We start from the raw sequence: 19,325 nt of genomic DNA, 5'->3' as shown, positions 1-19,325 counted from the left end.
TCAAGGTAGGTCAAGGTAACTTTATTTATACCCATTGGCAAGGTAAATTTGCTTTACAGAAAAAATGACAGCATTTGGCATCCCTTTAAAAACACACATACCTATTAAAGATATAAACCTCACTGTGGCACATATATAGTAATTTTAATATTTCGAATCAAAAACAGTTCTTATTTAATTCAGTGACAGCAACAGGGACAAAGCTATTTTTATAACGCTTTGTCGCGCATCTCGGAAATAGAAACCTCCTTCCTGAGGGAAGAAGCTGAAATTCACCCCTTAGAGGATGGGAACCATTTTTAAGGATTGATAAAGCCATCCTCTGTACCTGCTTAGAGTACAGGGAGGCTAAACAAGACTGTGGCTCACCTATCAGACGACTGGACCATCTCACTATCCGATTTAGAGAGTTTTTCTCTGTGACAGAGGTCTGACCAAACCATGCCACCAAACAAAAGGATAAAATAGACTCAATAAAAGAACAATAAAACAAAGTTAAAATTTTTTGGTCAATGTGGAAATGAGCAAGTTTCCTAATACAATAAAGGTGCTGGTGACCCTTTTTACAAACTGATTTGCAATTTTGATCAAAGTTCAGTTTTTCATTGATTCTGGTCCCAAGATATTTATATGATTGTACTTGCTCTATTTTCTGACCTTTAATTAAAGCGACTGCGTGCCCATTTTGTTGTTTCCTAAAATCAATCGCCATATCTTTTGTTTTAGATATGTTCAATTGGAGATAAGACTCCTCACACCACTGAACAAAGTCATCAATGACTGGACCATGGTTAGTTTCACCCTCTTTCAGTAAGCAGACAATAACAGAGTCATCTGCATATTTAATAATGACCCTGTTTTCATGTCTGCTCTGACACATATTTGTATAGAGAATGAATAATAAGGGCGATAAGATGCACCCTTGAGGAGAACCTGTGGAGGAAAACACTGGGTCAGACAGAATCCCATTTATTCTCACTCTTTGTGACCTGTCAGTTAAAAAATCTAAAATCCAGCCCACCAGGTTTTTCCTGATTTCAAACTGTTCTAAAAATCTTTTAATTAAAATATGGGGCTGTATTGTATTAAAAGCTGAAGAAAAATCAATGAAAAGAAGTCTTGCAAAAGTCCCTTTACTCTCTACATGTTTAAGAATCAGATTTAGTAAAGTCAAAAGTGCATCCACCACTCCTCTGTTGGACCTATATGCAAACTGCATTGGATCCAGCTGATGTTCAGTCTCTTTCATAATCACATTTCTGATGATTTTTTCAAAGACTTTTATTACAACTGAAGTGAGGGCAACAGGCCTGAAGTCATTTAGAATTTTTGGACGACTAGATTTAGGGACAGGAACCACGACTGCTTCTTTCCAAAGAGAGGGCACATCTTGTGTTTGCAAGGATTTATTAAAAATAACCTGAAATATAGGACTGAGTTCGTCAGCACAAGATTTAATTAGGCGGCCACTAATATTATCAGGACCCTGGCTCTTGTTCACATTAACTGTATGAAAGGCCTTTTTGACATCACTGAGTTCAATGATAAAGTGCTGAGTATCTCTCAGTTTCTGTTTCAGTTCCAAAATATCCTCGCTAAAATCAGAAGAACTAAAACGAGCATAAAACATATTTAAAGCATTTGCAAAATCTCTGTCTGAATTAAAACCATCTAAAATGACCTGACTACTGCTCTGGGGATTTTGAAACCCTGCTATGGTTTTCATACAAGTCCAGGCAGACCCAAAATTTTTTGCAGCAAATTTGCTTTCAAGAAGGTTTTTGTAGCTCTGTTTTGCTTTCAAGATCTCGATTTTCAGTTCCTTGGTGGCTGTCTGAAAATCAGTAACAGTCCCCTCTTTAAAGGTCTGTCTCTTTTTCCTTAAACAGGATTTGACGCTTTTAGTGACCCATGGCTTATTGTTAGCGTAGACTTTAACGCACTTACGGGGTATAATCATATCTTTACAAAATACTGCATAAGAGCTAGTAACATCCACCAAAGCGTCGAGATCATCTCCACAAGACTGAATAAAAACTTCCCAATCTGTACACTTAAAACATTCCTGCAAGGTAAGCACAGATTCTTCTGACCATATGTCAACATCCTTAGTCTTTGTCTTCTCTCGTTTTAAGACAGTTTTATAGATGGGCAGAAGATGCACACAGTTATGGTCAGAAGATCCCAGAGGAGGAAGTGGGAGGGATTTATAAGCATTCTTCACCGATCCGTAACAAAGGTCCAACATTTTATCCCGTCTGGTAGGACAGGATACATATTGATACAGATTGCCCAAAGTTGATTTAAGAGAGACATGGTTAAAGTCCCCCATTATAAAGTTTGGAGCGTCAGGAGAGAGCGCCTGCAGCTTCTGCACTACGTCTGAGATGATGCTGCAGGTGGAGGCGGGGTGAGCCCTCGGGTGAATGTAAACTACGGTAATAAAAAGTTGTGGAAACTCACGAGGGAGATAAAAAGCATGCAGTGACACGGATAAAAGTTCAACATCTGGTGTACAAATACACTCTCTAACAGTCACAGCGCTACAGTAACGTTTGTTCACATACAAACATACTCCCCCTCCTTGAGATTTCCCTGTTACCCGTGCATCCCGATCCCGGCGAAAGGGAGCTCCAAAACCGTCAATTGAAAAATCGGCGTCCTGATCCAGCTCCGTCAGCCATGTCTCGGAAAAAGCCATTACACAGCTGTCCCTGAAGTCTTTCTGGAACCTGACGTTTCCCTGGAGTTCATCCAGCTTGTTCCTAAGAGACTGAACATTTCCAAGGATAACAGACGGCAGGGGAAACCAACTGACCTGTTGTCTCCTCAGACGCAATTTAACACCTCCACGTCTCCCTCGTTTCCTCTTCTCACTCGTTCTGTTAGAGTCTTTATGTATAAAATCCAGTATACATGAGGTGAGGTCCTTACCATCAGGTCCTTACCAAGGTAAGTTGTAACAGTTCATCGCGGGAGTAAACAATCCTCAGCTGACTCACGGCCTCGCCCACATCATTGGAAGCAATCCAGCACAGTAGAAATCCAACCACAATGAAGAAAAAAGAATCCATGACGTTCTCACTGTTGTGGAGCGTCACTTTGTAAGAAAACTGTCACTTCCTTCAACCAAAACACATGCCAGCGATAGAAACGATAAGAACTTAAAAACTTAGGATGCCAAGCTCTCACTCACTGCCGGTCGCTGCGTGCGCATGCGCCCAAAAACAGAAAGCTATCTTCCATAATTACTAACTTAAAGTTGAGTTATTGTGGGAAGTTCAAAAGTGGGGTGTGCGTAATTATTCAGCCCCCTAAGTCAATACTTTGTAGAACCACCTTTTGCTGCAATTACAGCTGCCAGTCATATAGGGTATGTCTCTACCAGCTTTGCACATCTAGAGACTGAAATTCTTGCCCATTCTTCTTTGCAAAACAGCTCCAGCTCAGTCAGATTAGATAGACAGTGTTTGTGAACAGCAGTTTTCAGATCTTGCCACAGATTCTCGATTGGATTTAGATCTGGACTTTGACTGGGCCATTCTAACACATGGACATGTTTTGTTCTAAACCATTCCATTGTTGCCCTGGCTTTATGTTTAGGGTCGTAGTCCTGCTGGAAGGTGAACCTCCGCCCCAGTCTCAAGTCTTTTGCAGACTCCAAGAGGTTTTCTTCCAAGATTGCCCTGTATTTGGCCCCATCCATCTTCCCCTCAACTCTGACCAGCTTCCCTGTCCCTGCTGAAGAGAAGCACCCCCAGAGCATGATGCTGCCACCACCATATTTGACAGTGGGGATGGTGTGTTCAGAGTGATGTGCAGTGTTAGTTTTCCGCCACACATAGCGTTTTGCATTTTGGTCTCATCTGACCAGAGCACCTTCTTCCACGTTTGCTGTGTCCCCCACATGGCTTGTGGCAAACTGCAAATGGCAAATCTTATGGTTTTCTGTTAACAATGGCTTTCTTCTTGCCACTCTTCCATAAAGGCCAACTTTGTGCAGTGCACGACTAACAGTTGTCCTATGGACAGATTCCCCCACCTGAGCTGTAGATCTCTGCAGCTCGTCCAGAGTCACCATGGGCCTCTTGGCTGCATTTCTGATCAGCACTCTCCTTGTTCGGCCTGTGAGTTTAGGTGGACGGCCTTGTCTTGGTAGGTTTACAGTTGTGCCATACTCCTTCCATTTCTGAATGATTGCTTGAACAGTGCTCTGTGGGATGTTCAAGGCTTAGGAAATCTTTTTGTAGCCTGCTTTAAATTTCTCTCTAACTTTATCCCTGACCTGTCTGGTGTGTTCTTTGGACTTCATGGTGTTGTTGCTCCCAATATTCTCTTAGACAACCTCTGAGGCCGTCACAGAGCAGCTGTATTTGTACTGACATTAGATTACACACAGGTGCACTCTATTTAGTCATTAGCACTCATCAGGCAACTGACTGCACTCAGACCAAAGGGGGCTGAATAATTACGCACACCCCACTTTGCAGTTATTTATTTGTAAAAAAAATGTTTGGAATCATGTATGATTTTCATTCCACTTCTCACGTGTACACCACTTTGTATTGGTGTTGTGTCATGTTGTGGTTTAAACTCAGAACCTTCTTGCTTTGAGGCAACAGTGCTAACCACCACGCCATTGAGCAGTCTCTCCGTACTTTAAAAAAAATAGAGAAGCTATGATTTAGTGCTGTCAGCGTTAATCTTGTTAAAATGACGTCAATGTCATAACTGCATTAACGCAGCAAATCTCCGTTAGCAGGTTACTGCGGATCACCCCATGCGTGGGTCTGCACGGCCTCAACCCGTTAGCTTGGTTAGCTCATTAATGTGTCATTTTTAACGAGCTTAACACTGACAACACTACTATGATTACAAAGCTTGATACAGAATTATCTTTACTCTTTTGTCCTTGACAGGTTAGACCACAATAAATAGCAAAAGCATTTATGTGAAGTGTGTATTCATTTTTTGCTTTGTTATAACCCCACTGATTTTCCTACGGTTTTGAGATCTTGTGTGATTTTTTTTTTTTTTAATATTGCATGTCCAGGCAACTAATTAGACTTGTGCAAATGTAATAACCACCCCAATTTATTTATTTTTTTCAAGTGATCTAGATGAACAGGTCCAGGAATGGTGGACCTCCTTTACAGCTGAATTCTGTCAGACTCATATATGTTGAAGCATTATGACTAAATCAACTGCACAGGAACAGGAAACCTGCCCTCCCCCAATGATATTCTTCAGTTGTATTTTAGTCTGCTACTCAGTCAGTCAGCATTAAGACAACATGATGATTACAACTCCCTGTTTCAGACTATGTGAGTAATTGTTGTTAGGTTTATTTTTATATTTTATATTTACTGTATATATGTCTGTACATCATATAATTTATGGCTTTCCTGTGCTGATCTAGTAATGCTTGAAGTTATTCTGCTGGGGACACATGTTCGAAATGGCGTTACCCAAAAAATGGGTGAGTACGTTAGAGACGTTAATAAAATAAATAATCTTTTTTCACTTTTTGGGGGGTGAGTAAGTTGGGATTGACTTAAACATTCAAGTCTGTTTATGATGTTTATTAAAATCCTTTTAAGTTTAATCATCTGTCACTAACACATTTTATAAGAATTTTGATTATTCTGTTTACTATTAATCTTGTGATGTTTCTAATTTTCAGGTGCAGCTACTCTTCGTGTGTCTCCTAACAGACTCCAACACTTTCAATTCAAGTCTTTATCTTTTGTTTGTGAGAGCCCTGATGGTTCTGCTGAACTGAGAGGAATCAAAACCTCTGAGGAAAAGTTAGAATCTTTTAGTCCATTATGTAATAATAAAGGAAATTCCTCTTCATGCACAATTACTCAAACTTATGTAACAGACAGTGCAGAGTACTGGTGTGAGGTTAAAGGGGGTCAGAGAAGCAACAGTGTCAACATTACCATAACTGGTAAGTTCATCATATTTGTGAAATTAGTAGATAGTTTTATTTTAAAATTAGGTGAGATTTATTGTCCACTTTGTCTTGTATGGTACATAATGTATTTGTCATTTAACATTTTGCTTTATCTTCAGATGGTTCTGTGATCCTACAGAGTCCAGTTTTCCCTGTTTTTGAGGGACACAATGTGACTCTCTGCTGCATAAGCAAGACAACTCACACCAACCAAAGTGCAAATTTCTACAAAGATGATGTCCTCATAGACCGGAGCCCTTCTGACAACATGGAAATTAACAGTGTTTCCAGGTCTGATGAAGGACGATACAAGTGCAGCATTTCTGGTGTTGGAACATCACCAGAAAGCTGGCTTCATGTCAGATGTAAGACTAAAACTATATTTAGTTATTTCTGTGTCTGGGCTTCATAGAGAGAGAAATGTGACTCCAACAATTAGATTTCGGATTTTTTGGTCCTGATGAAAATGTTTATTTTATAACAATGGCGTTACATTTTTTATGTTTAAAGTCAGAAAAATTACAAATACAATGCTATTTATAAACTTGTACCATTGCAGCATATTCTTCAGGAGAGACCCTGTCTGATGACTTCAATTCCACTCCTGACTTATTCCTGCTGTGGATTGCGTTGCCTCTTTTAGTGATAATATTGACACTGCTGGTAGTCGGATTTCTTAATACTTGCAAACACAGAGGTAATTCAGTTTTTTTTCAGTTTACATAATTTCTAAGAATAATCTTCTGTTTCCAATTTAATTTTTTTCTAATGCTGTTTTTTTTTTCTATTCATTAGTTTCCTCAAAGACATCAACAGCAGCATCAAACTCAGATGAAGACCATCCAGGAGGTGAGGGAGAAATAATTATCACAATTGTATTACACTATTTCATGCTTGTCACCAATTTTATGGCCTTCTATCTATTTATCAAATTTGTTAACCAGTCCAAGTCAAGGTCGCAGTGGGACTGGATGACTTTTGTCTTAATCAATTTAAATCGATTAAAAGTGTATCGCATGTTTGAGAGACTGAATGATACAATTTCTAGTAAGTTTATATATAACAAAATTTAAATGAAAGCTTAAAGTGAAGTGTGGTATTTTTACATGGCATATGCTGCACCGAGGGATTCTTTTTGTGTCTGCTCAGTATGTCGTATGTGGGTTTTTTGTTTTAGACACTGCTGATGCTTTGATAATTGAAAACTGTCTTAGGTCAAACCACAGCACAAAGCCAGAAAAAGAGAAGCGTGAGGGCTACCAAAGAACAGCTTTATTGTATAAACGTATATATATTCTAATACATATATGCATAATAACTTCTCTTGCCTACAGATGATTCTTACCCTTCAGACGATATCTCAGAACAACCTGTTTACACCACTGTGATCATAAACAAGACAGAACAAACTCAAGAACGTGGTTCGTTTGTTATGAACATGTGGTTATTTTATTGGATTTTTTTCTTTATTTCCTTCCTTTTATGAATTTATGCCAGAACAGTTAAGTCACATTTCACAAATATTTACAGATATCTTATATTAAAAAAATTAATGCTTGCTTCCTTAAAGAAAACATGTATTCTTATTATCAATGCAGAATCAGGATTATCACGCTCCACACTGCCCCCGAGTCCCCCAGCAGTTGAAGAGTCAAGTTCTCCAGAGACGGTCATTTATTCACCCATCCAAACAGTAAGACTATTTTTGCCTACAGTGAGCTACATTTTAGAATTTACAAAATAATATTTTTAATGTAAATACATATTAAATTTTATTACTGTAAACCATATTTTATGGTCCCCTTAAGTTTCTGTAATTTGCTCTGGTATTATCATTAGACCCAAGTTATATAGTTTTTGTTTATTCCACGTTAACTTAATGTGATGAAGTGCTCAAAGAAGTTAAAAATAAAATAAAAAGATTATGCAGGTTATACGATGCATGACTGAGGAAGATGGCCTCCAATACTAATATATCTTTAATGGCATTTGTTAAAATAAAAATTAAAACAATAAAACAATAAAAACTTACCGTGGCACAGCCTATTCTGTAACAGTGTCCTAAATTAAATAAAGCCACCATATATTGAACTGGACTTACCAGTAGCTGAGGACCACAAAAGAAGAAAATCACACGTAAAAACCAAATCTACACCCTGTGCTGTACAACACAGGAGGTGTGGACAACAATCCACCACCGAAGGTCCCACAGCTACTGTTGTGTCCTCAGTTCACTGCAATAAAAACAAAACAAAAAACATAAAGGTTCACAAAAACCTAAAAGTACACTGATATATCTTTCAACATTTAATGCAAAGACACACGCGCGCGCGCACACACACATTTAAAACAGAATAAAAACATACACAGGCCTAGTAACTTGAACCACACGAGTAAACTGTGGCCTGTACAAGTTATAGTTGTTGTGATATTTGATCGTAGTACCCCAAAAAGGAATTCCGTACAGCTCTCTGTGGCATGTGGAGCAAGTCAGCTGGGCAGGTACAAATATCATCATAAACAACCAGCAAAGCACGCAGACAAAGGAACACTCCAGCCCAGCTACGTGGGCACAAGTGTAAACAATATCACAAAATAAAACTGTATATAAAGCGAGGCGAGACGAGACAAAACAAGACAAGGCAGCCGTTCCTTCAAGGATGAGCCCAAAGCAGCAGCTGCTGCAGGCATTTGCTTCAGGTTGACTGGGCAGAAACAATCACCACTGACCACTGAGCAGAGGCTATAACAGACAGCAAGCAAGTCCTGGAAATAACAAATGCATTTAGCACTTAGCTTTCTCTAATTTGGAGTCAATGAAAAATAATGCTAAATACTGAAACTGCCCCTCTCCTCAACGGCTGGAGTTAAATAAATCAGCCACTCTACAGACAGGACCACAAATACGCACTGGTGTCAAGCCAGCCTCCACTTTGTTTTGCATTCCCTGTCCCAACCACAAGAGACTCGAAACCTGATTTCAAAACGAAAGCTCTCAAAACCTGATTTCAAGGTAAAGACCAACTTCAAGTAATTGTAGCTTCAACATTAACCCTGATTTCAAAATAAAAGGCTTCAAACCTGTTTTCAAAATAAAAGCCCACTGAATGAATTTAACAGACATGTTTAGTACATAATAACAAATATTATTTAATCTTGTTGACACACACTAATGCTAGATCCAAATGACACACCCTTGTACTTTAGCGGTGCCCTGTCAATATCTTCGTTTGGATTTCAAAGTAAGTTTATATCGACAGTATACAACCTCACGGGGACATCATGTCATGTCTGTCACATTTTCTCTTCCAAAACAAAAGCCCTTTGAAATTGCCGCTATATGAACTACTTTCAGTGACTTCAGAATGCTCTTAAAAGGAAAATTGTGTTTTCACAGGATAATTGCAGTTCATATCAAAAGTATACAACCTGACAGGTATACCATGTCAATATCAAGTCAGTCTGATTTATTTTGTCTTCCAAAATAAAAACCCTTTGAAATTGCCCATATATAACTTTCAATGACTTGAGCCACAGTCGCCCCATGGCTCAGGTTAGTGGCTCAGCGCATCTGTAACCGGAAGGTCGTCGGTTCGATTCCCGGGCTCTCTGTCCTGGTCGTTGTGTCCTTGGGCAAGACACTTTATCCTACTGGTGTTGGCCAGAGGGGCCGATGGCACAATATGGCAGCCTTGCTTCTGTCAATCTGCCCCAGGGCAGCTGTGGCTACAACTGTAGCTTGCCTCCACCAGTGTGTGAATGTGAGAGTGAATGAATAGTGGTATTGTAAAGCACTTTGGGTGCCTTGAAAAGTTCTATATAAATCCAATCCATTATTATTATAACTGCAGTTTATATTGACAGTATAAAACCACACAAGGATTCAATGTCAATTTCAAGCTGCTCTGATGTCGCCTTTTAAAGTAATGGCCGTTTGCAGACCCCACCCTTTGATTAAAGTGCAACCTGACTAACCTGACTAGCATCCCTACAGAAAGTGAGAGCATGAAAGAGAAATGTACAGTAGCCCATCTGGCTACATTAAGTTAAAAAACGAGCGTGAACATCAGGGCAATATCCTGTAAAAGCTAAGTGTTATATTATAGTGGGTTTTTTTCTGTCTTACAGGCCACAATGAGCAAACGTCAAACACCTGAACAGTAAACTGCAGAAAGGAGGCAAACCTGTCATGGTTCCTGGGTCATTGACTGAGTACTTTGAGTTCATTTCTCTTCATTCCCACTTAAGAGTTTTCTTAATTATTTCCAGAGTTCTCAAAATTAGAGTTCTAAGGTTATGGTTATGATCTACTCCTTGAGTTTTAGTTAATGTTTATTTGTGCCTTGAGGCCATTGTTGTTGTGATCTTGCACTTTATAAATAAATTGAATTTAATTGTTTTTTTCTTTTAGTATTCTGATAATCTGGTGTTGTCTCTTGTTATATTTTCACACTCTCTTCTGTGTTTCCTGTGTGCAGCTAAATTAGGTGTTCGCATGTTATGATATGTCATGTCTTATTTTGCCAGTCTCTCTGCTTCCCCAGCTGTGTCTCTCTCCCTGATTACCTCGCGTGTATATTTAAGCACTCAGTTTTCCTCAGTTCCCTGTTGTGTTTTCCCACATATGACATTTTTTGTTATTATTATCTATTTCTGTGTATTGGGATTTTGTTTTTGCACTTTTGGCTCAAGTCCAGCTTTGTTATATATTTTCGTGTGAGTTCCAGTAATAAAACTGTCTTCTCGAGTTTACCCTTTGTCTCTGCAGTCCTGCATATTGGGTTTAAAATCTGCCTGTCACACAGTGTATCCTGACAAAACACACTTGAAGCCACACTTGATATGTGCAGAAGATTAAGAACATTTGCTTTGTTAAAATTGCAACTTTCTAATAATTGTTATAGTGTTTGTGTAGTGTCTATGCACACTATCATCCACTGTCAGCTTTATGTAAATCAAAGCTTTCACATGTTATAATGTTATATTGCTTTCTACTAAAACAAAGTTAATGCAAAATTAAGAAATTATAATTTGGTCTGAAACAGTACTGACAGTAACGCAACTTTGGCATTTTGTGTCTATAGCTATCAAGGTGGTGGAAAATAAAGAGCTGTATTTTATGTTTGTTTATGTTAATATTCAATAGTTAAGCATACTTAACTTAACATACTTAAATCCCTTCAAATGTGGGATAATGACATATGACATGTAAAATTTTTGGTTTAACTCGATGTCATTTTATCACAGTTTAACACTCTTTGAATCTGACTTTACTTTTGGTATCAGACTTTTTTTTGTCTCTGTTGTTATCTGCAAGTAATCTATTGTCTATTGTCGTGGAAATTTTAACAATAACCCTCAACACACGCAGTGAGCGTTTTGAAGTGTGTTTAACAAACACATTACAATGTGGGGAGAGCATCCCAGACAAACACTCGGATCATCATGGCCAGGCTTTTATACACAGACAAAGACATTCCACAACTCTTATATGTTGGCCCAGCTCAGGGGATATACCTGCAGCCCCATCCTTAGCCCCTCCTTCCTCACAGAGAGAATTATGACCTTGTCACCTGAAGATTTACATCCCTGATAAGCAGAAGGAGTCTCACTATCTGTTTAACGTATCATGTGAACTTAAAATGGCCCCACTGTGTGTGTAGAACTCACGTGATAGAGCATAAGGCCCAATTGTAGTGCACATGCATACAACTAAGTGAGAAAGTGATATTACTACTACTAATGTGATATGGTTAAAATATGTGATTAATACACGAGAAAAGAAAGATGTAGGATATGAGGTAACTATTAACAACTAAGGATGTAAGGTTTCATTAATATATAATCATCACATGTATTTTTAATTAAGCATTATAAAACAGTACAACTGAGTTAAAGGAAAGTAAGAATATGCCCATTTCAAGGTTGGACACCATATGCAATACATTTAAATACTGATTTATTATTATTAGTACTAGCATTAGTAGAAGTAGTCATATATGCTATGACTTGTTTTGTTTAAGAGCTGAATAATACAGCCTGTGTCAGCAGTATCATAATTTGTTCTTAGAGTATTCTGAACAATACAGAATACTATTTTGGTACAAAGTATGACAGATACCGTTGTGACAAAATCTTTCGTTTTGCTGGTTTACGTGTTTTAGTTATGTTCCATTCAAAACTAAATTTTAATTTATTTTCCAATAAAAGTTTTGAAACTTGTGAAATGCTCATGATTAGTATTTTTACTAAAATTTGTCACGCATGTAAATCCTTTACTGCCACTTGAAGTTAGATAATGCAACTTTCATCTTAATCATTTTTATAAAAAGAAAAAAGTAACAAAAACAAGAATAAACTTGTTTCTGGTTATGGGAAGTGTGGTTTGTGGCTCAACTGCAGGACAGGAGTGCAGCAGTGTGGGCAGAGAGCTGATCTGAAACACAGCTGGAGTGGCATATGGAGACAAACTGAGCAATCAGCTCTGAACATGCAAAAAACGTTAATAGAAAGTGAAACCCTGGACTCTGTGTGTGCCAGGATCCCACTAATATTTCTCAGGTTTTAGCGTAGCTTACCTGGTATTTAGATTTTTAAAAATGTATTTATTATTTTTAGTTTGATTGAAGTTTTTGTGCTGAATACAGAGGTGTGGATTCTCCATCAGCTGAATGCCCCCCCCCACACACACACACACACACACACACACACACACAATGACGACAACAAAGTTAAAAATAAATTTCATAGAAATCTGATGATGCATCGTCTAAAATCCGCCTTAAACTCCAGAATACCAGCAACTAACATCAAAATATTTCATGTATTTTTATTATTAGTTGTACTAGTAGGATGTGAAAAGACATTAGAATGAGTGTTTGAATATGAGGCTAAGACTAAAGGATTTAGAGGAATATTTAAATTTATTTTATAGAGCATTATTTTAAAGACCTGAAGTGACACTGCGGGCTGAAAACAACGAAAAGTGTACACTGAAGCCACTGTCTGCTGTGTTTGTAAAATTTTCTGTTTTTCATTTTTCTTTTATTTCCGGTGACCTCAGTACTCAGTGTTGGGGAGTAACGGAATACATGTACCGCAGCTACGTATTTAAAATACAAATTATAAGTAACTGTATTTGTCACAATCAGCAGGGCTGACTGTGTGTAGAGTGAAGGGTGGACCCAAATGCAGACGGAAACAAAATGTGAAACATGACTTGAATAACAGAAAACGAGTCGTTTATTGAGGCTGGCAAAATAACTGTAAACAAAAGGCAAAATGCAAGTCTAAGAATAAACTAAACTGGGTGAGCTAAATTAACTAAAAACCTACAAGAGGAACATGGACTTGACATGGGGAAACTTGACACAACTTCTTGGCTTGCAAACAAAGCAGACGATCTGACAATGACACACTGAAAACAGAGGACTTAAATACACAGGAGGTGATTAGGGGAAGTGGGAACACATGGAGGAACAGCTGACTGACATGAGCCTAATGACAGGACAGGACAGGGGAAGTGAAACTAAATACAATGGACAAAGAACACACGACTCCTTCAAAATAAAACAGGAAACACTGAAACTAGACATGACAACACAAGCTTAACAGACCTAACACGTGATGAACGATACAAGAACTCAAACATAGAAACCAAGGAAACAATAAATAATAACTGCCTTTCCTTAACTAAAGCTAAATAGGAATGACACAAACTAATCACAAATCTAAAATGAGACAAATACAAAATGAACTCAGAGCGCTGGGTCAGAGACCCAGCCTGTGACAGTATTCCGTTACAGTTACTGTTTAAAAGGGTGGTATTCAGTTACTTTGTTGAAATAAATGGATCACACGGAGGTCTTTTCCTGTATCATATGCTAGTCTATGCCCTCTCTATTTTTGGTAATTCCACACCGGTGGAAACCCAAACAAAACACCCATTAAGAGGCTCTAATGCCTGTATCTCAATCTCGTGGCCCATGTCACCTCTATTTGCAGCCCGCATAACAGGGCTGGACTGGGACAAAAAATCAGCCCGGGCATTTTGACTAGAGACCGGCCCACCAGGTATTATATGAAAAACCATAAAGCCTTTGAATGAAAACAAACATCGTTGTCACAATGATGTACACTGTCTTGTTGGTACATATGTATCAATCTAATAAACTTAAACCTACACCATCCTCCCTATTCTGGTATTCTAAACAGTACTTAGCCAAAACCCAAAGACTGCTTGGTTGAGTTAACTTCCTGAACTATCTACAACATATGATGGAAACCTGAAATTAAGACAGAGAAGACTGTCATTTATTAAAAATAATAAATGACAGATTTAGATATATTTTCATAAACCATTCATTTGCCACATCAATAAACAGCATGGCAGGGCAAAATATTTTTTCTAACATGGCAACCTTTAAAAAGTGAAAGGAGACAGAAAGACAGGTGAGAAAGAATAAAACTCAATTGACTTTTTGATGGCATTTTGCACAAAGTACTAGTACAGCATCTAGAAAATGTGGGAAAATACTGGCATCATATACAGTACTTTCTTCTGAAGAAATTATGTTGGGACTCTGAAAAAAAACTTACTATGTACAATAATGGATTTCTATAAATTTGACATCAGATGAAAACTTTGGTTGTAAGATTCGGATAATTATTTGTTAAAAGCTAGAAATTTTAAATGAGAATAAGAAAGAAAAGTATTTCTTTGTGCCCCCCTTTCCCAGTTAATGCCCTACCTGGCCCCCCTGGCAAAACTTTGCTAGACCCGCCCCTGCACAGTTACCAGCTGTCAGCTACTTAGAAAAGGATCCTGGTGTTATTTGTCTCTCAGAAACAGTTCATAGCTTTCCTTCAACCCATTCATGTCACCTAAAAGATAAACCTGTTTGTCCATCACCTGTTCAGCTCTGATGATTCAGTAAGGACATCTCCTGGTTTCATCTTCATGTTTCCCTCTCACCACATATACAAACCATATCATGACCAGCAGCTTTTACAGCTGTGGCTCCAACAAACATCAGCTGATACTAGAAATTAATATTAAATAAATTCTAACAACAGCTTATCAAGTTTAAAGGCGCTTCTGCTGTTTAACGCAACCTCCGCTAGTTTCCTCTTTCTGGCGCAAAGCGGGAGATAAACAAACAAGAGAGATGGGACTTGCGGCAGAAACGCCGATCAGCTGATCATTGATCAGTTTCATGATTGAAGTAGCAGCAGGAGAGGGAGGGGGGAGAATGAGAGAAGAAGAGGCAGCTGAATAACTGAATAACACAGAATAACTCCAGCTTTGTGTCTTTTTTTTATTGTAGCTGAAGTACAGGACAAATCGCGTTTATTTTCAGCTCAATACGAAACGCGTAATATTAACTCTGAATACGAGAGGATTCAGTTTTTTACAGGACGGTAGGCAACTCTACTAACTAACCATATGAATAAAATAAAGTTTACCAGTAACATCATAGCACCCACCCAACTGTATAGAAAGTCCGTCATGCTAGCTAGTACACAGTACGAGTTATTGTAACTGACTGTAAAAAGTTAGCACAACGAAAATAAACTACACCTAAACTTGGTTTATATCTGACCCAGATAGACTGCAGGTCATAACTCCCAACACATTCTCACTCCCAACTCATCAAATGTGTGACGCATGGTCAGGCTCCCTCTGCTTCACTTATCGACGCGCAGGGTCTCGACCCCTCGCGTCGAGAATTGACGTGCAGGGTCCTCTCATTGAATACTATAGAGCTCCCTAAACGTTGCTTATTGACGACAAGAGATTGCCATGGAAGAGCCTGTTGTCTGTATATTTATATATTTCCAAAATCTCATTGTAGTGACGTATACAGAACACAATAAATTATGTAATGTAAACAACTACCTGAGAAACAGCAGATACAGCAGATAAATTAATTATAGGCTATTACTTTTGTATCGTTTATTGCATTTATAGAGAGTTTGGAGAGGATCACTGTTGGATTTTGCACTTCGCTTTGTGTTTTGAGACTGTTTTGGGGCACTGTAAATAAACGCACTGTTTGCTTCGCATCCAGAGCTCTGCGACTGGGTCTGTATGGGTAATTTAGTCCTTTCAAACAAGCCAGAATTTTTTATCCTATTTTGAATTGTATTGTCATGACTCTGAACATCTAAAGCAGTGAAAATATCTGTGTTTGGTCAAATTTTATAGCTAGTTGAGTTCATTAGGTCCCTATCTGAAAGGAATGTTTCTCAGTTCAACTTTTTGTCTTTCTTTAACCTACTAAAATAGCTATCTTTTATTACTTTTTCAGGTCTACCTAAGAGTTTACTGTCTTTACATTTTCTGCAAACTATGGTTAAACTAGTTAAACTGGTGATATTACTTCTACATTCAAAAGGTCTTGTGCTACACAATTTGTAGTGGAAACCAAAACAGCACATCAATTTTAAATGCAGTTATCATGGTAAATGGCCTGCATTTGTATAGCGCTTTACTCAGTCCCTAAGGACCCCAAAGCGCTTTACACTACATTCAGTCATTCACCCATTTGCAATGGCAAGCTACATTATAGCCACAGCCACCCTGGGGCGCACTGACAGAGGCGAGGCTGCCGGACACTGGCGCCACCGGGCCCTCTGACCACCACCAGTAGGCAAACATGGGGTTAGTATCTTGCCCAAGGATATTTGGCATGCAGCCAGGAGGCAGCCTGGGATTGAACCACTGACCTTTTGATTAGTGGCTGACCTGCTCTGCCACCTGAGCTACAGCCACCCAAAGAATATCCAAATGCATATTTGCCAGTGTGTGGTTTGCGGTTCAGCTGCAGGGGAGGGGTAGAGGAGTGGGTTCAGGGGACAGTGCGAAGGAAGGCTGGCTGACACAGTTGATAGCCATTACTCTAGCCTAGCGTTCACTATTTCAGTAGCCACTGAAACGAGGAAATGACAGACAGGCAGGGAACACAGCTGACTCTAATCAGACAAGACTGGAAGGAAGCAAAACAGCAAACATGAACATAGAACCAAAAACACTAAACACAACACAAGGAACAGAAGGGAGGCACAGAGAACACCAAAACACTGGATATTAATAAACACAAAACATAAAAACACAGAGTCCACAGATTCCAGACCATGACAGTTTTCTCCTGGCAATCCTTCCAAACAAGCCAGAATTTTTTTTTATCCTATTTTGAACTGTATATATTATCATGAATCTGAAGATTTAACACAGAGCAAAAGAAGAGGAAAACTATCAAAACAGTCATGTTTGGTAATATAGATGGATTTGTTCAAATACGCAGGTCAGGGCACTACTAAGAATGAAAGTTAAAATGTCTGTGTTTAGTCAAATTTTATTGGTTGTTGAGCTCAAAATGTCCCTATCTAAGAGTTCATAGCCATTACTCTAGCCACACTTTCCCTATTTCAGTGGCTGCTGGGATTTGGAGAAGAGAGGAGTAGTGGAGGCAGCTGCAGGTGAGGAATGCTGGACTGCAGAAGGGGAGCTGAAAAGCTGCCCACATAAACACTCCAAGAAGTAAGCACGCTGCAAATAAAAAACACTTTTGTAAAGGACTGCCAAGCATCTGGTCATGTCCTGCTACAGTGGTGTTGGTATCCAAGCTCAGCATGATGATCTGCCTAGTGCAGTCAGTGGAGGCACTGGCTCACATGGTAGCAATGCACCAGGAGCAGGCAGCTGTGCATCACGAGGAGCTAGAGAAACTGCTGGACTAGTCCGAGATGGTCTATCTATCTATCTATTGTTGGGAAATCAGTTTTACCCCGGTTCTTTTCATTCCTCGGGCCTCCAGAGATGCACCGGACTCAGTAGTCATTTTCACAAAAACTTTATTCATCTTTACTCATCTTTATTTATCCTCATTTAAGCATGCATTCTTCTAGAAGGGAAGACTTGCCAGGCCGGTGTCCCTCTGCAAAATCTTCACTCCTTTATCTGTGAAACACAGTTTTGTAGAAGCGACCCCATCATAAAACCCCCACGGTGTGCTGCAAACTCTGTATCTGTGTCTATGTGAGTGCACGTGAGTGAGTGTGCGTGTGGATGTGTGTGTGTAACAGTTAAAGCACTATGTGCGTATATCTCTATGTACGTGCCTTCCTGAGGGTCATAAAAGTCCATCTCCCTTCCAAACCAAAGTTATTTAGTTACAAACTTTGAGACTCCCACCCAGGCATGCCCTAAGGAATTTCCACTCAACATTAATCTCTTTGTCTCACTTTCACAGTTCAAACTAGGGGAGGGTCTCCTAGAAATCTACTCCTAAATTCATGACACACTCAGGCCTTTATTACATCGAGGGCAGTGTCAGTGTCTCTACAATAATTCTACATTCGAACACATTTCTAAACTCTAAAATAGGCTACGCATATCTTCACTATCTATCTATCTATCTATATGGTACAAGTAATGGGCAAGAATTGCTGATATTGCTACTTTCTATTTCTTACATTTTGACAAACTGCAGACAAAGGTCCAGCTGCTGTATTAATAAGAAAGAGAGCTAACAGTGATAGAGAGATAAAGAAGACAAGACAGGAGAGGAAGAAGAGATGTTAGACAGGTAAGGACCATTTAGTGGTGTGTGATAAACCCAAAAGGGGTACCCAAAAAAGAAGCACAGAGAACCACAGTTCCAGATAATGTGTTGTTTACGAGATTAAAAGCTCATTAGACACAGGTTAAATGTGAGCATAAAAGTAATGAAGAGTAATGAGAAGGACTTTAGGAATAGTTGCAGGATTTTTATGTTATGTAAATTGCCCAAACACAGTGTTCATGCCAGATATGCGCTACCCGTTAAAGGGGGTGACAAACCAGGAGTAAACTTTTTAAAGAGCAATCGGGTTAACTCTATAGAGGGTGTTTGACTCAAGACTGACAAAAGTAATGTAAGACCTTTTACCAGGAAAACTAATTATATCGGTTTTTAGTTAAAAGTAGTTATTGAGGGAGTCAGTTAATTAGGTTGACTAATAGAAATACGGTGACCTTTCTGGGGAAAGGTCAAAAGGGGGAAACTGCTAAGAAATATTATATATATATATATTATATATATATATATATATATATATACATATATATTATATATATATATATATATACATACATATATATACATATATATATATTTAATGCTTATTGTCTGATTATATTGTTTTATGTATTTTAATATCAGAGGCCTTTAGAAACTGAGCTCAGAGGAGACAAGACTAGGTTAAGGGTGACAGGTTGCCCTGGCAACAGACCTCAGAAAGGGGAATTTATTGCAAGCTGCACAGGAAGTAAGACATAGAGAAATGAGGAACTGAGTAGAAGGAGTTAGTTTTTAATGAAACT

General features: G+C 38.7%; 1 protein-coding gene across 1 annotated transcript; it reads left to right on the top strand.

Moving 5' to 3' along the window:
• Nucleotides 1–5,419: 5,419 nt before the first annotated feature.
• LOC148103694 (uncharacterized) lies at nucleotides 5,420–17,701 on the top strand. Its single transcript, XM_087838187.1, has 10 exons — nucleotides 5,420–5,479; nucleotides 5,684–5,953; nucleotides 6,079–6,324; nucleotides 6,519–6,656; nucleotides 6,755–6,808; nucleotides 7,294–7,380; nucleotides 7,558–7,652; nucleotides 10,088–10,119; nucleotides 17,394–17,440; nucleotides 17,571–17,701. Exons 1-10 carry the CDS (start codon nucleotides 5,422–5,424, stop codon nucleotides 17,699–17,701), a joined length of 1,158 nt encoding a protein of 385 aa, XP_087694313.1. The 5' UTR covers nucleotides 5,420–5,421.
• The last annotated feature ends 1,624 nt before the right edge of the window (nucleotides 17,702–19,325 follow it).

Source organism: Neolamprologus brichardi, chromosome 3, assembly GCF_056152115.1.
Source record: "Neolamprologus brichardi isolate AB-2024 chromosome 3, ASM5615211v1, whole genome shotgun sequence".
In the NCBI taxonomy this organism is placed as follows: Eukaryota; Metazoa; Chordata; class Actinopteri; order Cichliformes; family Cichlidae; genus Neolamprologus; species Neolamprologus brichardi.
The sequence above is the reverse complement of the archived record's forward strand: the minus strand, read 5'-3'. Positions and strand labels throughout refer to the sequence as shown.